The sequence below is a fragment of the Pimephales promelas genome, chromosome 2 (assembly GCF_988280905.1).
Source record: "Pimephales promelas chromosome 2, fPimPro1.hap1.1, whole genome shotgun sequence".
Classification (NCBI taxonomy): Eukaryota; Metazoa; Chordata; class Actinopteri; order Cypriniformes; family Leuciscidae; genus Pimephales; species Pimephales promelas.
The window spans coordinates 32,369,027-32,391,748 of record NC_142770.1 but is presented as its reverse complement, the minus strand read 5'-3'; the positions used below and the strand labels follow the sequence as shown (position 1 = coordinate 32,391,748).

At 42.2% G+C, this 22,722-nt stretch overlaps 2 protein-coding genes across 3 annotated transcripts in view; one reads left to right on the top strand and one right to left on the bottom strand.

Annotated features, from left to right (window-relative positions):
• The window catches only part of LOC148997204 (ribonuclease inhibitor-like), a 361,305-nt gene that overhangs the window by 150,181 nt on the left and 188,402 nt on the right, over positions 1–22,722 (top strand). The gene's annotated exons all lie outside the window — the stretch shown is intronic.
• LOC148997206 (uncharacterized) overlaps positions 1–22,722 on the bottom strand; it is a 47,186-nt gene that overhangs the window by 4,783 nt on the left and 19,681 nt on the right. The window contains exons 2-4 of one of the 2 annotated variants that reach the window (XM_089122037.1): positions 7,863–8,036; positions 7,451–7,624; positions 2,759–2,969 (exon numbers count right to left, since the gene is read on the bottom strand). In XM_089122037.1, the coding sequence (XP_088978163.1) occupies positions 2,759–2,969; positions 7,451–7,624; positions 7,863–8,036 (559 nt within the window). Of the gene's footprint in view, positions 1–2,758; positions 2,970–7,450; positions 7,625–7,862; positions 8,037–22,722 lie in introns of those variants that run through there. The other variant, XM_089122026.1, reaches the window with a different exon arrangement.

Genomic DNA, 22,722 nt, shown 5'->3' with positions numbered 1-22,722 from the left:
CCAGCCGTTAAACACGTTTCGGGACAAATCGGTTTCCAGCGAATGCAGGCTGCACTGTCCGCCCCAAAGGCTTGCAGCCAGGCAGCAATCGCATCCGCCAAACGAGAATCGTTTTCGGTTCAGCCCTGCCGGAAATCCACTTCAGTGGGTCGAGAACGAATCTCGATTAATACCTGAAGCCAGGCTCGAGAGCCTAGTTCCCTTGGTAAAATATTTCGATGCATGGAAAAATGTCACGTATATTTCCCCATGGGCCCTGCGCACCATTCAGAATGGGTACAGGCTCCAGTTCGGTTTCCACCCACCAAGATTCAACGGGGTGGTCTGGACTGTAGTCGACCCAGTGCAGGGTCGGGTACTGGACCTGCTGGCAAAAGAGGCTATAGAACGTATTCCTCCACTAGACAGGGAGTCTGGGTTTTTACAGCTGCTACTTTATAGTTCCCAAGAAGGATGAGGGGTTGCGTCCGTTAATAGATCTCAGGCACCTGAACCGCTCTCTGAGGAGATTCAGGTTCAAGATGCTCACTATTCCCATGATCGTGAGTCAAATTCAACCAAAGGATTGGTTTGTCACAATAGATCTAAAAGATGCATACTTCCATATATCCATCCTTCCATCTCACACAAAGTTCCTGAGGTTCGCTTTCGGGGGCAAAGCGTACTAATATCGGGTTCTTCCGTTTGGCCTAGCTCTCTCCCCCCGCACATTTGTCAAATGTATGGATGCAGCTCTAGCACCTCTGAGGCTCCAGGGCATCAGGGTGCTCAACTATATAGACGACTGGCTGATTCTGGCTCAGTCACAAGAGCAGGCGGTTCAGCATCGAGATGTTGTTGTCGCCCACGTCCAAAAGCTGGGGTTGAGACTCAACACGAAGAAGAGTGTACTCAGAGAACTACGTTCCTGGGAGTGGTGTGAGATTCGGGCACGATGCGAGCACGATTGTCTCCCACGCGAATTGAGTCCATCCTGGCCACAGTGGCCGGGATAAAGCTAGGCCAGGCCATCACCGTCAAGCATTTCCAGAAAATGTTGGGGGTCATGGCAGCAGCGTCCAACATCATTCCACTCGGCCTGCTGCACATGAGGGCCCTTCAGTGGTGGTTGAAAACCAAGGGATTCTCCACGAGGGGAAACCCATTCCGCACGATCAGGGTTATGCGCAGATACCTTCGTTCCCTATCTATGTGGAAGAAAGATTGGTTTCTGTCCCAAGTTCCAGTGTTGGGAGCATCATGTCGCCGGAAAACCGTTTCGACAGACGCCTCCCTCACGGGCTGGGGCGCGGTCATGGACGGCTGCTTTACGACAGGCTTATGGCAGGACCATCATTCCTCCTGGCACATAAACTGTCTGGAAATGTTGGCGGTCTCCCGGGCTCTGAGGAGCTTCCTGCTGGACCTCAGAGGTTACCACTTCCTTGTAAAGTCAGATAATATGTCGGTAGTGGCCTATATAAATTATCAGGGGGGACTGAGGTCTCGCCCTCTATGCAGACTGGCGCATCAGATCCTTCTGTTGTCCCAGGGGAAACTGTTGTCTCTGAGAGCAACATACATCCCGGGGAGTCAAAATCAGGGAGCAGACACTGTCCACTGTGGTTTTCCCTCACCCCTCCAGCTCTGCTCCCGGGAGTTCTAGAGAGGGTCCGTTACGACGGGATCAGTCTACTGTTGGTATCCCTGTTGTGGCCGGCCCAAGTATGGTTCAATATTTCACCCATGGCCAGAGCTATGGAAACTGTGGGTCTGGCCCCTGAGGGAGCATAGTACCTAGAAGACGGCCTATCAGCTGGAGTAGTGGAGACCATACTCAGGCCATACTCAGACATCAGTTGGTCATACGTTTCCTCCGTGGGGCTTGGAGGATGAAACCTGCGGCTCGTACCAGGGTTCCCACATGGGACCTGGCAGTGGTTCTTGAAGTGTTGGCTGAGGCCCCCTTTGAACCATTAGAGTCAGCTGAGGCCAAAAACCTGTCGCTGAAGGTCGCTTTTCCGTTGGCCGTCACTTCTCTGAGGAGGGTGGGAGATCTTCAGGCACTCTCCATATCTAACGAGTGCCTGGATTTTGCTCCAGGCTACATTAAGGCCACCCTTCACCCTAGGCCCGGCTATCTGCTTAAGGTTCCGTCCAGTGCGGCACGGCCTATGGTTCTGCAGGCGTTTCATACTCCATCTCACGTGACTGCGAATGAAGAGAGACTTCACCTGCTCTGCCCTGACAGAGCACTGAGAATTTATATTCAGAGGTCCTCTTCATGGCGGAAGGTGGACCAGTTGCTCGTATGTTTCGGGTCTCCCAAGAAGGGGCTTCCCGCTTCTAAGCAGACCATCAGCAACTGGATTGTCCATGTGATTTCCATGGCCTACCAGGTGCGCGGTAAGCCTTCACAGGAGGTCTGCGATGCAGCTGGATGGGCCACTCCCCATACCTTTATTAGGTTTTATAGTCTGGACATTCCGTCGACACACGGCTCTTTTGTGCTCTCGTCCTAAGTTTGCCTGTGAGCAGCTTCACACTAGGGCAGGCAGGGCGCGTTGTTCCCCAAAGTGTCATTTGATGCAGTTTGAGTTCCATCGAAAGGGAACGTCATTGGGTTACGACTGTAACCCTTGTTCCCTGAGAAGTAAATTAAACTAAATACAAACTAAATAAAAAAACACAAACATGTGAACAAAAGGGAAACCCAGAAAGTGCACTGCTATAACCAATGAAACATAGGCCCTGCTGTCTTCAAATAAATAAACTTCAGTCACACTGTAATTGCTGTACAGTATAATGACACTAACTGTAGTTTCTCCAGCTTGAATTGTGGGTTCATCAGTAGATCACAGAGGTTTTTCACTCCAGAGTCTCCTAGTTCATTCCCGCTCAGGTCCAGCTCTCTCAGGTGTGACGGGTTTGATGTCAGAGCTGAAGACACATCAGAACAACCTTCATCTGTCATATAACAGTATCTTAACCTACATTAGCAGAGAGAGAGAATGAAGAAAATAAGACAGAAGAAAACTCTTTATTCTGTAAAGTCACATCATCTTCATCAGCAAATAAAGCAGACAGAGGAAGAGAGATCAGGGATGAACCGATACTGAGCTCATGTACTCGTACTTATAAAAATGCTCTGATACCAGCAACCGATACCAGTTAGTGTGTGTACAGTGTGTGTCCAGACGAAGAAACACTGACAACAGAAAGTGTAATGCGATAATAAAGAAGGCTGTCTATGAAGTAAATGTATCTAATTAGTGGAATATTAAAGGAAATATAGTAAGGCCTATATAGCTGTGGTGCGCAAGCTTATCCAGCGCACCCCTTTTCGTTGTAGTTTAGTCGGACGTCAATGGCAAAGAAAGTAAACCGAGGTATGTAGCTTATTATTAACTTTCACTGATGAGAGAGAGATACTAAATCATATATGTGAGTAAAACGTGAAATGTTACCTGGTTTATGTATAACGAGTGGTTCTCTACATTATTACAGGATGTTTGGGGGTCAAGAAGTTTCATGAACAAAAACATCCAAAGTGCGCGCCCCAAAAAGCAGCATCTCAGACTGCGCGCGAATAATGAACTAAATTCTCTTTCACGTCTTGTGCTTGTATGGACAAATTCACACAAAATTATGCAAAAACGCCCGTCTTGGCGAGTATCCTCTAGTAAACAAAGTGGGTTATATCTCAAGTGAACGTTTATTCTAATGGGAAATTATTACTGCTCTTGACTAAATAGACTACCTTATAACTTTACAAAAAGTGTAAATTTAATTTATACAGTAATGAATATGCAGTGTTATTTCACATTTGATAACTTTATTTCATGCATATTTAGCTTGCTGTCCGGGGGAGGGCTCTGAGCTCAGATTTTTGCCCAAACCCAGAGTGCTCCCCCTGTTTTTTTTAACAGTATTAGGACAAGAAGTGAGGAGATTGGGTGGTGGAGGGATGCTGTTAAACTGTCAATGAACTGAGGTAAGTTTGTTGTATACCTCTTAACTCGTTGATTGGGTTGATTAACAGTGTGCTCCACTCTTGTCTAATTAGGCTTGATTACCTGAATGTGCTCCACGTGTTTAAAGTCCCCGTGAAATCAAAATTGAACCTATTTACTTTGTTAGCGCATATTACTAGTCTTGTGGTGAACAATTAATCCGTGCAAGTAAAAATATATTTAAAAAATGTTTTACCTTGGTAATCTTTAATCAAAATCTGAAAAGTTACTTCCGGTCTGGAACGGTTTCTTTTTCTGATGACGTAGGTTTCACAGTTTGGGTGGGGAAACGCTTAACCACTCCCCTCAAACCGTTAGTTTGCTATGAGCGAGAGATGGAGAGGAGGAGCGCTAGAGTAAAACCCTGCCCTCTGTTCAATATTCCGTTTCACTTGGAAATACGTCACAGCACTGGAGAAAAATCGTTTGTAACTTCCGGTTCACGGGGACTTTAATTAGGTTTAATTATCTGAACGTGCTCTTCCAGAACTTCACTAATAAAACATTATTCAATTCAAATTTCTGTACCTGAAAATTGCACTTGAAAACTACTACTATTTCATTTGTAGCCTTTCTTTGTTATATTGCATTTATTTGTGTTATTTGTAATTTGATTATTTGTTCTTATTTTATTACTGACTGCTATTACTGATAATGTTTTAAATTCACATGACTTAAGCTGGTAGTTTTTGTGGTAGTTAGTGTTGTCACTGTACCAACACTGTCAGAGCAGTTAGCAGTTCAGCATCGAGATGTCGTCCTCACACATATACAAAGTGTCCAGCCTCTCACGGGGATTTCGGATGCCCCAACGCCTGTGATGACACGACTCAACGCCTGTGAAGAGACGACTCAACGCCTGCGATATGTTATGGTGCCGTTTGATTCATAAACAATATTTATATTTAATATTTATATTTAAACAATATGAATGTAAGCCAGAGGAGAACTGGCCCCCGACTGAGCCTGGGTTCTCCCAAGGTTTTTTCTCCATCCAATCTGATGGAGTTTGGTTCCTTGCCACTGTCGCCTTGCTTTTGGCTTGCTTTGAGCTTGCTCAGTTGGGGTTATTTAGTGTTTAGCAATGTTGTTGATCTGTGTTGTGCTACTTTCATGTTATCACTGTGAAGCTGCTTTGATACAATCTGTATTGTGAAAAGCGCTATATAAATAAATGTGACTTGACTTGACTTGACAAATGTTAGGGTTGAGGCTCAATGCCAAGAAAAGTGTACTTTTTCCAGTGCAGAGAACCACTTTACTTAGTGTGGTATGGGATTCAGTCATGATGCGAGAAGTTCTATCGCCCGCTCATGTAGCTGCTATCCTAGTAGCCACGAAAGAGCTGAAGCTAGGCCAGTCACTCACTGTGAAACAGTTTGAGAAACAGTTAGGCCTCATGGCAGCGGCGTCCAATGTGATACCCTTTGGCCTGCTGTATATATTAGACCTTTGCAGTGGTGGCTCAGGATCAGACGGTTCTCCCCAAGGGGAAACCCACTTCATATGATCACGATGGTCCCTGGGGAAAATATTCTCTCTGAGGGCAGTGTATAGTCCGGGGGTCCAGAATATAGGAGCAGACATCCTGTCGAGGCAGGAGCCGAGGCCAGGGGACTGGAGACTCCACTTAGCCAGATGCAATTGTTCAGAAATGGCCGAGGCTACGTTTGTACGCATTTCTCCCTGTTGCTCTGCTCCCAGGAGTTCTGGAGCGAGTCCGCCAGTGCGGATTAAGACTGCTGCTAGTAGCACCATGCTGGCCGAGTCGAATTTGGTTTGCGGATCTGATTAATCTCCTCGACGGACCTCCCTTGGAGATCCCGATCAGGAGAGACCTTGTGTCTCAGGCAGGGGGCACAATATTTCACCCCAAGCCAGAGATTTGGAAACTATGGGTTTGGCCTCTGAGGGAGCCCAATTCATAGAGAGTGGTCCTTCAACAGAGGTTGTTGAGACCATTCTTAGCTCCAGAGCTCCCGCTACTAGGAAACTTTACATTTTAAAATGGAGATTATTTACTTCTTGGTGTCATCAGCGTCAGTGGGACCCGGTTAACTGCTCAGTAAACGCGGTACTGGAGTTCCTACAAGAACGTTTCTCGTCAGGATTATCCCCCTCCACCTTAAATGTGCCGGCCATAGCGGCGTTTCACGTTCCGGTGGGAGGTTTATCTTTGGGTCGAGACCCCTGATTATTCGTTTCCTTCGTGGCACTCTGAGTCTGAGGCCTGCTATTCGCACAAGGATGCCGGCTTGGGATTTGGCCATAGTACTAGAAGGCCTTTCTGGGGCACCTTTTGAGCCTTTAGATTCGATCTCAGAAAAATTTCTCACTGTGAAGACTATTTTTCTCTTAGCCATTTCTTCTTTAAAAAGAGTCAGAGATCTTCAGGCCCTTTCGGTGTCTCCACAAAGACTTTCTAACCTTGTTCAACAAGCGCGCGCCAAACCCCACGTGACGCGCTCCCACACAAAGGACATCCGCTCGCACGCGTCCAAAAAAGGCTATTCAAGAAATGCAGCCACACAGAGAACCCCAGAATACTTTGCAAGTATACCTCTTTATCGAGCTTTAAGAAGCATTAAGATGATGTTTTTTCGTGTTGATTCAGAAGGGTTACGCTGTCTAGGTGATTTTCCCAATGCTCTCTCTCTCTCTCTCTCTCTCTCCCTCTCGCTTTTACACTCTTACTCGTATTTCCATTTCCAGACTCCCCTCGTTGTTGTTTGTGTTTATTGTTTGTAAATACATTTATTCCTGTAACGTTAGTAAACGCATAAGTAGCTCTGCCTTATTAAATTCATTATATTCATTTTCATTGTTTACTGACTCTTGCTCATACTTCAAGTCCCTTAACTGCCTAGATATTAGCTGCAAGCTTACAAATTAAAATATACTTCAAAGAGTATTTGTTTATAGAAAAGGAAAGGCAACCTGGTGGCCACAGGTTGGTTTTTCCTGAAAATCTATAAAGTAGGGTGATATTGTGAGTTTTAATGGAGATCGAATGATCAAGCTGGCGGTATGATTAGTTAGTTTCTCGTATGATTATTAGGCCTGCTGGTATAAAATGAATTGCACTATCTGCCTAAAAAAGACTTGTTCTCTTCACATGTGATAATTAATGGGAGTCTTCAAAACAGGCTCTACCTAGTCGTCACCCTGACATGACAGTCGTCACCCAGACATGACAGTGAGTTAATTTTATTTTATTCTAGTTTTCTTTCTTTCTTTTTGCCAAAAAAAGAAAGTGCAATAGGCATTAATTAGTAGTAGGATAAATAGCAGCATGGAAATTAAACAGTTACTAACTAAAACAACAACACGTTAAACATGTGAGCAATAGGGAAACCCAGAAAGTGCACTGCTATAACCAATGAAACATAAGCCCTGCTGTCTTCAAATAAATAAACTTCAGTCACACTGTAATTGCTGTATAGTATAATGACACTAACTGTAGTTTCTCCAGCTTGAATTGTGGGTTCATCAGTAGATCACTGAGGTTTTTCACTCCAGAGTCTCCTAGATTATTCTCACTCAGGTCCAGCTCTCTCAGGTGTGACGGGTTTGATTTCAGAGCTGAAGTCACATCAGAACAACCTTCATCTGTCATATCACAGGATCTTAACCTACATTAGCAGAGAGAGATTGAGAATGAAGAAAATAAGAGACTCTTTATTCTATAAAGTCACATCATCTTCATCAGCAAATAAAACAGAAAGAGGACGAGAGATCTTCATCTTTATTTCACCAGATCACAAAATACTAAGGTGAAAATGTTTGTACAAATATAACGTTAATGTGTTCTAGTTTAAACAGTTGAAATGATTTTAAGCATTTTGATTCTTGTATGTGAATGTGACTGACCTCAATCTCTCCAGTTTTACAGGTGAATCCTTCAGTACAGCACATAAGTGCTTCACTCCTGAGTTTCCTAGATTATTCCAGCTCAGGTCCAGCTCTCTCAAGTGTGACGGGTTTGATTTCAGAGCTGAAGTCAGGATGAGACTCTGTTCCTCTGTAATACTGCATCCACACAGACTGAAGAAATAACAATAGTTCACATCTATGATGATCATCTTATTGAAGAGCTACAGCAGCATTTAGTTTCAAAACTACATTATTTAAACTAAAAAAATGCTTCATGAAGAAAAAAAAAACATACACAAGTCGCACTGGACTAAGTCGCATTTGTTTAGAAATTGGTTCATGTCAGTCAGTATGATAAATGATTGTTCAATTATATAATATAAGTTTCGTGATTTCAATTAATTAGACATTGTTTTGTGATTACTTACATTTAATTTAACCATTAAAATGGGAGTCCACAAAAATGTAAATGAAAAAAAAAAACAGAATATAGAAAAATGAAAACAGAAAAATAAAAAACCTGAATAAAACTAAAGCTGATTTAATGGGGTCTACAAGTGGCTCTTTGGTGCTTACCCACCACCTTCTGCTCTGACGGTGACATAACGTACCAATCTCAATCCTTGGGCCAACACGGGAGACATTTACTCCATGGAAAGATGCACACACTCTCCACACCTGCTTTTGTTATAGTGGTATATAATTATATGGTTTTAAATAGTTATGTTTTAGTTTTTTTGCCAAATTGGTTTGAAACAGTTGTTGAACAAACAACTGAACTGACACATTATGCCTGCGTATCTGTTTGACTGACAGTTTTATTGATGACGGAGATGTTAGCCGGTGCTGTGTATGGCGATGCTGCTGAATCTGCTGATAGACAGATCCAGAATCAGTTATTCACTCGTGCAGCTGCTGCTTCTCTGCATTATGCGAGAAAGAGCTATTCTTTATAAAAGAAGCACTTCAGAAATAGTGGAGTTTATTAGGACTTATGGGATATTATAAAAAATAATCCAAACTATAATAGACTATAATAGCCTAGCCTACATATTTTAAAATTGTATCATACATCATATCATCATTTCAAATGTTTACATGCAATCTTCTCTTTCCCATCTTTGTTCGCTGAGGTGGAGCTGCGGTGAAATATTGTTCTTTTAAATACTTTCCAGCATTCAGTAATAAAAGTGTACGTACGGTGCTCGGCAGTGATCAAAAAAGCATTTAAACAGTGAATTGAATCTCTTCTGATAAACTTAGAGATGTGGATTCGGACGGCAATACAATCACTGACTAATATATAAAAATATTACTATTAGATCTTTTATATAAGTTCTTCCGCATCTCTCCCTCGTTATTGTGAGTGTCTTATATAGGGTTATATTTTTAAAATGAATCAAGGTGCATTAATTTAATTAGATTAATTTAGGAAATAAACAAGTTGCTGAAACTGATATTTGATGCTCATACATATTGCTCATATGTCTCTGGACACTGAAGGATTGCACTGGCATTTGATAGAAATGTAACATCTATGCAAAATAATCATTGAATCATTTCTCATTCCTGTTTGGAATAAGTGATTGTGTTTTGTGAACAATAAGCATAACATTTCTGCATTTCCATTTGTAGTGTGGATCATTCATTGCAACATTTAACCTGATGCTCATGTTTAAGAATGGGTTTTCTTATTCCTTTTCCTTTTCATCTTATTACAGGCAGATACTGATCACAGTCTTTTAAAATGCACTTGTTCAGTTGTTACAAGCTGTTGTTATATATGTTATATGCTATATATATGTATAGTTGTTATATGCAGCATCAAAATTAGACATTTTACTTTTTGTGAAATACAAACGTTGATTTGAAAGCAGTTATGAACAGTTTTGTTCTGCCTCTACAGAAACTGAAATAATTATTGACAAATGATCAAAATGTCTGTCTTTGTCAAATATTTTAATTTGATTTCAAGTATAATGAATTTGATATTCAAGTTAATTATGTTTTTAATTGGCTGTTTAATTTTTTTTTACTTCAGTTTTGTGGCTTTGTGTGACGCTGAGGAAAAACTGCTCTGACTCAAACGAGTGAGGAAATATTATCATCAGCCAACATTAGTAATAAAGTAAAGTAATATTATAAATAAATGAGCAATACTCACGTCAGTTTGTTGAGTTGACAGTGTTTATCCTGCAGTAGAGCAGCGATCTGATTCACTCGTGTGTCTCTTAGGTTTACACCCACAACTCTATTCACATACTGACAGGCTTTCTCTGCAGCAGGACTCAAAAATCTGCAGAACAGTCAATTCAGTTTCATTTAATTATTGTTCTAAAGACAAGCTTTAGTTAGTTATTTAGATGCACATTTTATTTTCTTTTAACATTTAAATACACCAATAAATAGAAATGTTAAATAAACTAGAGCCACACTCAGTCCTAAAGCAAACTCATAAGAAAAGATAAATCTCACGAGCAGAGGGGCAAAATCTCACTAGATCATGATTTTCAGAATGAATACAGAGTGTGAAATTAAGATCTTTCTGGCTTTTAAGCAGGAGAAGTGAGAAATTTCACCACAGAGAAAACTGGCTTGAGAAACATTTTGGTTAAATATGGTAACTCTCATTCCCTGAGGGAGGGAACGGAGACATAGGTCATGACTGACCAACCTACTTCGAGTGAAACTAAAACAAACCAATGCACATTGGCGTGCAATCATTTGCATCAGCTGTGCAGCCTTGCAGCGTGAGTATTTAACTAGCAGCTGTTGCACACTAGGGCCGTTTCTCAATATGCCTTCTTGTCTGTACTTGTGTTCTTGTGGACTTGTAAAACGTCATCAGTCGCGGCCCAAGTACTGTCCCAATACAAAAGTTTGCATTCAGGAAAGAACGGTTAAAAATCCTGGATGTGTTCTTGACACTCCTCTTCGGACCCAGAGATGGTAGAAACTGCTCTTTTACTGAAAATTTGGGTACCGCTGGTTGCAAGGCCAGCAGTGGAACACAAACGAAATGAAACAAAGGATTTTCCACCTGGCCCTCTTCCGGGGGAGAGAGCGATGCGGTCATCGTCTCCTGAAGAGCAGTCTCTTCCATCTCTGGGTCAACCGTCCTAGGGCTGCTTACTTCTGGCTTTGTCGCCCTTCTTGGCGGGGGCCTGGACGGGCGGGACGCCCTGCTTGGCGCCACTTACGTGGAGGCTGCGGCGCAGGAGCAGGGGCACACGCAGGAGGACACCCTCGGCGACGAGCACACTGAGGTGCCGCAGGCATTGGGGTGGAGGCAGCAGCTGGCCGCCGCGGCAGGATATGTTTGATGGCCGCCGTCTGTTGTTGAACAGCCGAGAACTGCTGGGCGAAGTTCTCGACTGCGTCGCCAAAGAGGCCGGTCTGGGACACCGAGGAGTTGAGAAACCGGAGTCAGACACAGGCTCCGACACAGCCGGAGATGGCGTTCCTGGACCACCAGCGTGGACATCGCATGACCCACCAACAGCGCGGTCACCTTCGTTGCACGAAGCGCGAGGTCTGTCGCGATACAAAGTTCCTAAAGAACTTGGGGATCGTCACCATCCTCGTACAGGTCAGACAATTTGGCCTGATGGACCTGCAGCAACGCCATGGTGTGCACGGCAGAGGCAGCTTAACCTCAGGGAAAAATCCGACGAGTACTTACATGCCCGGGAATGGAGACACGGTTCTCCATGACAAGTGGAGTTAGGGCACAGTTGCATAGCAACAGCCCGTTCCACTGGCGGGATGCGCGTGTATCGCTTAGCCGCCCCGCCATCAAGGGTGGTGAGGGAGGTGCCGGGTAAAGGGTAAAAGGTGCCGTCCACGTCCCCAAAAACTCGTCGTACACTTCCTGGAAGAAAGCGGCAAGGTTTTTTTTTTTTAAAGTAAAAGACAAGAGGATAAAACACCACCCCCCGCAGAAGAAGATCAACACGGTCGGTTTAGCCCCGCCCACCGATTCGCGCATTAGACGTATAGCTAATTAATATAGATTCCTACCTCGTGATGAAAACTGGATCGTGCTACCGAGCGAGCAATACAAAATATTGCGCATTGCCTGGTTGTGGAAGAAGACAGTCACTGCATAAGCTTCCTCTGGATTCCAATAGGACTGCATGGATAAACTTTATGTTTAATGACGTTCCACTCCAGCTGATGAGGGTAAAACATTGTCCGTCTGTTCGCTTCATTTCACTGAGAATTGTTTTATAAACAAGACTGTATTTGCAGACTGAAGAAATAGAAATTTATTCAATGTTTCATTAAGGTTTAACAGTATTTTCAACTGTAAAATGTATACAGTGTTTACCATTTTGAGGCCAATAAGATTAAGCCAAGCATTCCAGGTGTCACACATTAGCTTTTGTCTTTATGCGCTTCCTGGCCATTAAGTTCAAGATTCAGCTTTGCTTTTGTAATGGTAAAAGTGTGACCACGCTGGTCAGACTGATTAGATTAGCGTCTCTGGTAATCTGCTGAATCATTTACATTTGCTTTGTTTCAAGAGACTCCTCCTCAATGTAACTCCTCCAGATTAGCATCTCAAGGCACAGAAAACTGCTATGCTGATGAACTGAGGTGCCTGTTGAATCATATTCATTTGCATGCTTTGTTTCAGTTTCTCCCCCCGCAATGTAAACTCCTCCCCTCTAAATGTATAAATTGTAAGAGAATATTTTCCCTTAGTTAGACTATCTTTGAGATGACTACAGCTACGCAATAAAGAACTTCTGCGTGTAAGATACCTCAAGAGTCTCCTGGTCTGTTGCGTGGAAGAAGAAAAACTTCACTACAGATGGTGCCGTGACCCGGATAGAGAAATCTTACCTGAATCCAAAACTTCAAGCAACAAAAGATTTCAACAGAGAAATCTTACCTGAGTTCCAGAACAAGATCAACAAAGTGAACTGAGTTCCAGAACAAGAACAAAAAGAACTTTTCTGACTGAGTTCCAGACTGAATCTTTTCATACAAGCAACGATTCGGTGAGTTTCACTCTATTCAAAGAACCAGACCAGTACCAAAGTTGTGCCTCTGTGCCGTCAGAGAAAGAGTTATCAGGCAGCTGTAGTGTTTGATTAACTAAAGTTATCCTTTAAAAGTGGTCTTTTAAAGATGATAGATATCCTCTGTTGTCAGGCAGGGAAGATTGACATTAAATGTTAATATTTTTGGGATCCTCTGAATAAGTCAGGGAAGTTGTAAGAAATCCTCTGAATGAGTCAGGGAAGTTTTGTTCAACGGAATAGTGCCTCTACGTTGCTAGAGAAGGTATCCTCTAAACTTAGGGAAGATTAACATTACGTGTTAATATTTGGTGATAACCTCTGTTCACAGAGAAGGATTAGCATTTTTTTGCTAGTCATTTTTGGTCATCCTCTAAAAAGTTTTGGAAGGTGAAAGATCCTTTCCATTTTCTTTCAGGGAAGATTAGCGTAACATGCTAATAGTTTGTGTTGTTTTTTTTTGTTTGGTGTTACCCTCTAAAAATTTACTTTAGAGATGAAAGTTTGATCCTCTGTACAGGCAGGGAAGATTAGCATAAAGTGCTAGTAATATTGTGGATATCCTTTGGTCTGCCAAAGAAGGTTTAACAGTCGATCTGTGTAAACAAGTGTAGCCTCTGTTTGATCAGAGAAAGTTTAGGTTTTGTGTGTAAAAAAGAAAGAAACTCACAAAATGGTTAGGAAAAATGCTAGGTTGGTTCCTACAACTGAGAAAAGTGGCCTTGCCGCTCCATTGTGGTCAGATAGCGAATTCAAAGCACTGTTAGGAGAACAAATGAACCTAATAGTTACTGAAAAAGTTAGGAAAGAACTAACACAGAAATATGAGATTCATCCAGACAAGAATTGGTCGGTAGATGACTGTAAAAAAGTACTAGGAGCATGTATCAGAAAGAAAAACATGAAAGGCATAATCTGTTGCCATAGAGAGTTTGGTTTAGCACTAGCTTCACAACAGTCTGAGCAAAAGTCAGAGCTAGAGAAAGAGAACAAAGAGCTACGGGCTAGAGTTTCCGCATTGACCAAGAAATTGAACCGCAACAAAGATGCAGAAAAAACTGATGTGGAAGTAGTAAGTCAGCCTGATAACATCTACCCTGATTTACAAGCATTCTTTGAAAGAGATGTAGACATCCCATCAGTAACTGATAAGCATGTAAATTCAGTGAATGTGTGTGGGGCTAGAAAAAGATCGCAGGGAATTGAAGAGTCAGAAACTGTTCCTTCCAGTGCATCTGTTGTTCATATCCAAACTGTTGCCAAAACGCTTGGACCTAGAGATATAGAGAGATTGTCACAGAGTTTGCCTTCAGCACGCACACAGTTTTCTGAATTTAGAAGAGTTTTGATCAGCAAAATGCGTCTCTACGACATGTCGTTAACAGAGGTCACACAGTTAATGTCTCAAATTTTAACTGAATCCGAATTCAACAGTTTTGAATCTGCAGTGACCTCTGAACTACAACGTGCCAGTAGAAGTGATATGAGAGAGGGTGTTTTGAAAATCCTAAAGAATATTCTAGGACCCAAGATAGATTGGTCTAGAATTACTAACTGTGTACAAAAGAAAGACGAAACGGTGAATGAATATACTGAGAGGTTTTGTCAGTCAGCTGTAACGTACAGTGGAATAGTGGATGATTCTGACAGTGTACTCGATGACAAAGGACCGCTGGTCCGCATCTGGTCAGATGGCCTTGTAGTTGACTACAGAAGAGCGTTGCCATTTTTAGATCTGACTTGGTCTCACAGAACTCTAAGAAGTAATCTGGAAAGGTTGGCAGCATGGGAAAAAGATGCGGATGTTAAAGCCAAAGTCTGAGTAGCAGCAGCAGCTACGTTTAGCACAACCCAAACAGAAAGCAGGTGGCCTAAAAAAGAAGGCAAATGTCACTATTGTGGAAAAGTAGGGCATTGGGAGAAAGAATGTAGAAAGAAGTTGCAAGACACAAAAAGAAATGCCATGCATAATTCTGGTCCTCCTCAGCCTGCTTATAACCCTGACGCAGTTCCACAAGTGTCCACTGAGACTTTAGGACAGCTCGTTCAGGCTCTTCTAAGAGCACAAAAAGACCAGGAAAAAAACTAATTGTTGGGGCTGTGAATAGCTACCTTTCACCTGTAATCCACCATAATGACGAAAGAATTTTTGTGAAAGGTAGCATACAGGAGAAAGAGATTGATTTTTTGCTTGATACAGGTGCAGAATCTACAGTAATTCCTACAAAATTAGCTAAAGGTTTAAACATCCCGTTCAAGAAAACCAAATTTACATTAACTGGTGTAATAGGTGAAGATTCTGTTTTGTATGAAACCCCGCCCATTGAGATACAATTTGGCCCGAAAACTCTGACTACAAAATTGTTATGTGCTCCATTAAATACAGGTGCAATTTTAGGCATGGATCTCCTGAGACAAGTACATCTAACTTTAGACTTGTCCCCAGAATCTGCTAGCATCCAAATTTCCTCAGCCCAAATTTCTACCAGTGGGGAGATCTCTCCAGAATATGCTTTCTTACAGAATCATCCAATTTGGGCTAAAGACAAGGATGATTGTGGTTTGTTGACAGGTGTAGAACCAGTAAAATTAACAGGAAATGCACCTCCGGTCACCAAACAATATCCTATCAATAGGGAAGCTATTCAGGGGATCAAACCTATTGTAGAAAAATTGCTGACACAAGGAGTGCTAGTTAAAACCAACAGTCCATGTAATTCCCCCATATGGCCCATAAAGAAATCTAATGGGACATGGAGACTCACAATAGACTACAGAGTAGCCAATAAACATATTGATAAAATCACCCCCCTAGTGGCGGATCCTTCCACAATCTGTAATGGTTTGCCATTGGAGTGTAAGATTTTTTCAGTAATTGATATGTCTAATGGATTCTTTTCTGTACCGTTGCACCCTGACAGCCAGCCATGGTTAGCTTTCACCGTTGACTATGAGCAATACCAGTGGACACGTTTGCCACAGGGATTTCAAAACTCCCCAACCATATACCATCAGGCTGTCAGACGTGATTTGTGTGACCCAGAATGTCCGGTAAAACAGTCCACTATGATTCAATATGTTGATGATATTTTGATTGCCTCAACTGATCACGAGGTACATCAAACTGAATTGGCAGCATTGTTGGACTATTTGCTTAAAAGAGGACACAAATGCAGCTTTCACAAAGCTCAAATTGCTAAACAGCAAGTCACATTTCTGGGTCAAACAATTGGTGCAGGGAACAGATCCATTACACAGGATAGAGCGGCATCAGTCAAAACTATAGCTCCACCTACCACCATTAAAACACTCCGATCATTTTTAGGAACAGCAGGTTACTGTAGACCGTGGATAGAAGAATATGCCTCGATTGCTCAGCCTCTTTATGACTTGTTGAAAGGTCATGGTAAAGATTCAGATACTGTTTGTATGGAAGATGTTCACCTCAAGGCGTTCAATGATTTGAAGAGAGCACTATGTCAAGCACCAGCATTAGGAATTGCCCAATCTGATAGACCCTTTGTGCTTTATGTTCATGAACACTTAGGCTTTATGACTGCATGTCTAATGCAAGATCATGGGGGCAGTTTACGCCCAATTCATTATTATTCTGGTAAACTTGACATAGTCGCTCAAGGTATGGGCCCATGCCTCAGAGCAGTGCAGGCAGTTCATCTAGCTCTTCAAGCTTCATCAGTAATGGTGTTAGGTCAGACTGTACATGTAAAATGCCCACATGCAGTGTCCGCACTAATGAATCAAGCAAAAGTCACCTCTGTAACCTCCTCCCGTTGGGGAAATTGGTTAGCCACTCTCACAGCCCCGAACATTGTTTTACAGCGTGCACCTGTCACAAACCCATCCTCATGTATGATGTCTGCAATGACTGAAGTTTTGTTAGAGGATGAAGGAGAAATGACTCACGATTGTGTTACGCTTACATACACACCTACGAGTGAAGTAAAAGAAACTCCCTTAGAGAATTCAGATCTAGAGTTGTTTGTTGACGGTTCAGCTCAAGTGATTGAAGGTAACAGACGAGCAGGTTATGCAGTAACGTCCACCACTGAAGTGGTTGCTTCAGGTCGTCTTCCAGATCATTTTTCAGCTCAAGCTGCAGAAATAGTAGCCTTAACAAGAGCATGCACGCTAGCTTCAGGATCAGTTGCAAATATTTACACAGATTCCAGGTATGCTTTTGGGGTAGTTCATGATTTTGGTGTCATTTGGCAAACCAGACAGTTTCTAACTTCTGCTGGATCCCCCATTAAGCATGCTGGATTAGTGAAAGACCTAATGTTTGCCATGAAACTTCCAAAGAAATTAGCAGTGATCAAAGTGAAAGCACATCTCACAACTAATACTACTGAAGCTAAAGGTAATTCTCTTGCTGATGTAGCGGCTAAACAGGCTTGTTTCTATGAAAAGGTACAAGTGTGTACAGGTAGTACAGCACAGAAAACAATTTTGCCTCCTGAATCAATAATTGATCTGTACAAGAGCGTTCCGCTGTTTGAAGCATGGACATGGTTAGACAAAGGAGCCACAGTGGATTCATCTGGTTGCTGGACCAAAGGGGGAAAGTACGTTGCTCCCGAATCACTGTTGCCATATTTGGCTCAACAAATACACAGTTTGGGGCACAGTGGTCCAGCAACGATGAACCACAGGTTCTCAAATCAATGGTGGAATCCAAAATTCAGAAATGTAGCCACAGAAACAGCCAAGAGGTGTGTTACATGTCAGAAAAATAATGATGTTCCAGCAGCCATTACACCAGCAGCACATACTCCAGCTCCATCAGGGCCATTTCGTCACCTGCAAGTTGATTACATATCATTGCCTCGTTGTAAGGGAAAAACTGATGTTTTGGTAGTAATAGACAAATTCTCAAGATGGGTAGAAGCTTATCCAACAGGACGTGCTACAGCTGCACATACTGCTAAATGTCTTGTCAATGATTTTATTCCCAGATGGGGATTGCCAGATTGCATTGATTCAGATCAAGGTACACATTTCACTGGACAGGTAGTCAAGGAAGTGGCTAAAATGTTGCAGATTAAGTGGAACCTTCACTGCCCCTATAGGCCTCAAGCATCAGGACAGGTTGAACGTGCAAACAAAACAATCAAAACCAGGCTAAGCAAAATGCATCAGGAAGGAGTACCATGGGTCGAAGCGCTGCCAGCAGTATTGTGTAGTATGAGAGCGTCACCTAACAGAGCAGTAGGACTGAGCCCTCATGAGATTATTACTGGACGCCCAATGCAGATGCCAGGTGTGATTGATCTTAGAAATGCTGATGTACACATTGCCTCAGATGCCCTGATCGCTTACTGTGAAAACCTCACAAAGGCAGTACAGAGTGCCAAAGAGAGAGTTGAGTCATGTTGGCAGACTCCACCAGAAGGTGGACACGCAATTATTCCAGGTCAATGGGTCATGATAAAGTCATTCAGAAACAAGCCATTAGAACCTAAGTGGCAAGGACCACATCAAGTAATGTTGATTACAGCAGCTGCAGTATTGTGTCAAGGAAAAAAAACCTGGACTCATGTGTCACACTGTAAGGTTGTTCCGCCACCGACAGGGGTAGGATAGGACACGAACAAGTGAGGAACCCAAGGGAAGAACCGAAATGCCATATGCGTCGGGGGTCACCCCTTGGGCGAAGATTCCCTCATAGGCTTTCCCCATCCATTTAGTCCATCCCCACCTCACTGTGTTTACTTTAGGTGTCTAAAAATAAGAAACAGGGAAAGAAGGAATAACCATAGCAGAACAACAATAGCAGACTCTGAAAAGTTTACAACCATTGTGTTTGAACCAATACTGCTCTCCTGTCTTTTGTTTTCCTTTTCTTCCTCTGTGCAGATACCACTTGATGGCTGTCCTGAGACCCATACACACCGACCCTTCACCTGTGTAGGAAGACACCACTTCCAGAAAAACAACGAGACCCACTGCCGGGCCAACTAGCATCAAAGAAAAGAAGAAAAAAAATACACAACGCAGAGAAAAGACTTACGGAACCTTCAGTCATCCAACATGATCAAGATTGTCGTACTACTAACCATCCTGGACATCACACAGAGTGTGGACGTCAGAAACAACATATTCCTAGAACTCATGAATATGTCAAGAAACGCCTTGTTTGCGGGAAAGAACGTGTGCATGCCACACGCACCTTTAGTAGGAGCAGGAATCCCATGGGTGGCGCATCCTATCTCCAAATGTGACACGTGCACCTTATTCGATCATCATAGCAGTGGATTATACAACAAGGACACATGCCACAACATAACACTTCCTCCAGTTTCTTCATGTGGCATTCCAGGACTACCATCCTGCAACCTAACTTCAGCTACTCCCATCATGACAGATGTACTTCTGCCAATGATGTTCTACTGGTGCATGGAAAATTATGCTCCAGCATCGACTCCACTGGGTGAAATTCCTCGTGAACGCTGCAGATTTGTGATTGAAAGAGGAGACGAAGAATCCCATGTGTATGTTCTAACAACCGAGGAGAAACAGGAAAATGACTTAAAAAGTTGTCTCTACAGGAACCCATCCCTACCAAAATTTTTTGCCGTAAATCAGTTGTGTAGGATCCCTCCACCACCTGACACTTTTTGGTTATGTGGAACTTCTGTTTACAGCATCCTCCCCAGCCAGTTCAACGGAAGGTGCACACTGGTTTATGTTCTACCAGCTATCAGAGAGAATACACATTCCACCTCAAGCTCCCCACAGCTAAAAAATTCAGCTCCCACCACAAACCAAGAAGATGGGTGCATTCCTGGACTCACTTGTGCACAAACATGGTGGTCAAGAACTCTTGGAGCATTAATACCGTCTTATGGTGTCATGCAGGCCTTGGATCAAGTCAGAAGCTTATCGAATTCTGTACAAAAATTGGCCAATGATACAGCATTAGCACTGGGTAACATCACAAACACTCTCACTTCACACAAGATAATGATCTTACAGAACAGAGTGGCCTTGGATTACATTCTAGCATCACAAGGAGGAGCCTGTACCATCATCGGTCCTGAGTGCTGCACCGGGTTAATGGACCCCACAGAAAACTTGACCAAAATCCAACAAGACATTCTTGATCTCTCAACTGGATTAAAGAAGATGACTGAAGACAATTCGACATGGTTCGGAAACTTGATTGGTAAACCGTGGATGTGGATGAAGGAAATAGCAATTCTGCTGTTGTTTCTCTTATTAGCGTACAATCTATGTGTCCACAGTATCAAGTGTTTCATCAAAAAAAATGAATTACACCTCTCACGAGAAAATCACCGTTCCAACCAGTAAAGACTATTATCCGTAAGAACTTCACGGACCCTAATTGCATGTTTGTTTTCTGTGTCAGCACGCAATTATAGAAAAAGCAAACACAGAACATAAGTATGTGCCTGTAACTAGCACAAGTTACATGAATTAACTTTCTTAAGTGTTTAAATTTGTACATAATGTGAGAGTTATTAATACTCTCAAAAGGGGGGACTGAAGAAATAGAAATTTATTCAATGTTTCATTAAGGTTTAACAGTATTTTCAACTGTAAAATGTATACAGTGTTTACCATTTTGAGGCCAATAAGATTAAGCCAAGCATTCCAGGTGTCACACATTAGCTTTTGTCTTTATGCGCTTCCTGGCCATTAAGTTCAAGATTCAGCTTTGCTTTTGTAATGGTAAAAGTGTGACCACGCTGGTCAGACTGATTAGATTAGCGTCTCTGGTAATCTGCTGAATCATTTACATTTGCTTTGTTTCAAGAGACTCCTCCTCAATGTAACTCCTCCAGATTAGCATCTCAAGGCACAGAAAACTGCTATGCTGATGAACTGAGGTGCCTGTTGAATCATATTCATTTGCATGCTTTGTTTCAGTTTCTCCCCCCGCAATGTAAACTCCTCCCCTCTAAATGTATAGATTGTAAGGGAATATTTTCCCTTAGTTAGACTATCTTTGAGATGACTACAGCGACGCAATAAAGAACTTCTGCGTGAAAGATACCTCAAGAGTCTCCTGGTCTGTTGCGTGGAAGAATAAAAAACTTCACTACAACTCAAACCACCGTTGATCTTTAAAATACTCTCAATGTCACTGTACAAGACTCTAATCATGTTTATAAGGCCAGAGCTGAACCCAAACGCATTCAACGTTTGCCACAAATACTTATGTTCAACTCTGTCGAATGCCTTCTCCTGATCAATTGAAATCAAACAAATTTCACAACCCAATGAATTGGAGAGGTCCAAAACATCACGAATTAGAAAAATATTGTCAGATATCAATCTATTTGGAATGCAGTAAGTTTGATCAACATGAATAATATTCTCCATAACTTTTTTCAGTCTCATGGCCAAAACCTTTGACAAAAGTTTGTAGTCAGTGCAAAGTAGAGACACCGGCCGCCAGTTCTTTATCTCTTGTAAATCCCCTTTTTTGGAAGAGTGAGGACTGCTCTCCTGCAGCTCAATGGTAAACTTCCTTTATTCAAACTGTCTCTCAGAACAAGCAACAAGTCTTTGCCAATCACAGGCCAAAAAGCTTTATAAAAGTCCACAGTAAGACCGTCGATACCTGGAGCTTTACCACTTTCTAGACTCTGCAACGCAGACTGTAGTTCCTCAGCAGAGATTGGAGCATCCAGCTCTGGGTTAGCCTCCTCAGGAACCTTGGGTAAACCCTCATAGAAGGTCTGTGCCAGCTCTGGTCTCTCCTGAAAATCACTCTTGAAAAGTTTCTCATAAAAAGTAATTGCATATTTACGGATAGCCGCCGACTCTTGCAACAGTTGTCCGGTGCTGGACCGCAGAGAGTGCATAAGTCTCCTTTGTCCATTTTTCCGTTCAAGGCCAAAAAAGAAATGAGAAGGTGCATCCATTTTTGCAATATTTTGGTGACGTGAACGAATCAGAGCACCTTGGGCAGAGAAACCCAACAGATTTGATAGAGCTGACTTTTTTTTTTTGAGAACTTTAAAATGTTCTCCTTCTTTTGTTGAGTCTGCCAAATCTTGCAGTTTTACTATTTCACTCTCCAAAGCTTTCATCGATCTAGTCATGTCCCTTGTGACATTGAGAGTATACTGTAGGCAAAGTTGTTTTATATTGACCTTCCCTATATCCCACCACTGTTGTAATGAAATGTATTTAGATTTTTCTCTTGTATAACCACTCCAAAAAAACTTGAAAGCATCTTTAAATACATTATCAGAAAGCAAAGATACATTAAAATGCCAATAGGCACTTTTGCATTTCACATCTTTAACAAATATATCGGCTTCTACAAGGCAATGATCTGAAATACCAACTGGGTATATTGAACAACCTTTAAGTACATTGCTCTGATGTTCAAAACAGTAAAACCTATCGAGCCTAGCCAAAGACAAATAATTATCTTTAACATGAGTCCAAGTATACTGCCGCTGGTTAGTATGTAAAAACCTCCAAACATCGCATAAATCATTCGTCTGAATTAAATTAACAAGACAATTTTTACTGGCTCCATGTGGTTCTGGATGGTTTCTATCTAGAGCTGCATTCTCAGTGCAGTTAAAATCCCCACCTAGGAACAAGTAACCATCATCACTACAGCTACTTATAACAGCATTTAGAGTGTTTAAAAAATACACCCTTTCTGCGCCTACAGTTGGAGCATATACATTAATAAAAGTCATTTTTACATTTTCAAATATAGCTTGTATTTTTAACAAACGACCTTCAATGACTTCTTCAATAACACAAGAAATGGGTAGAAAATCTTTCGCAAACAGAATTCCAACTCCGGCACTGTTGCTACTCTT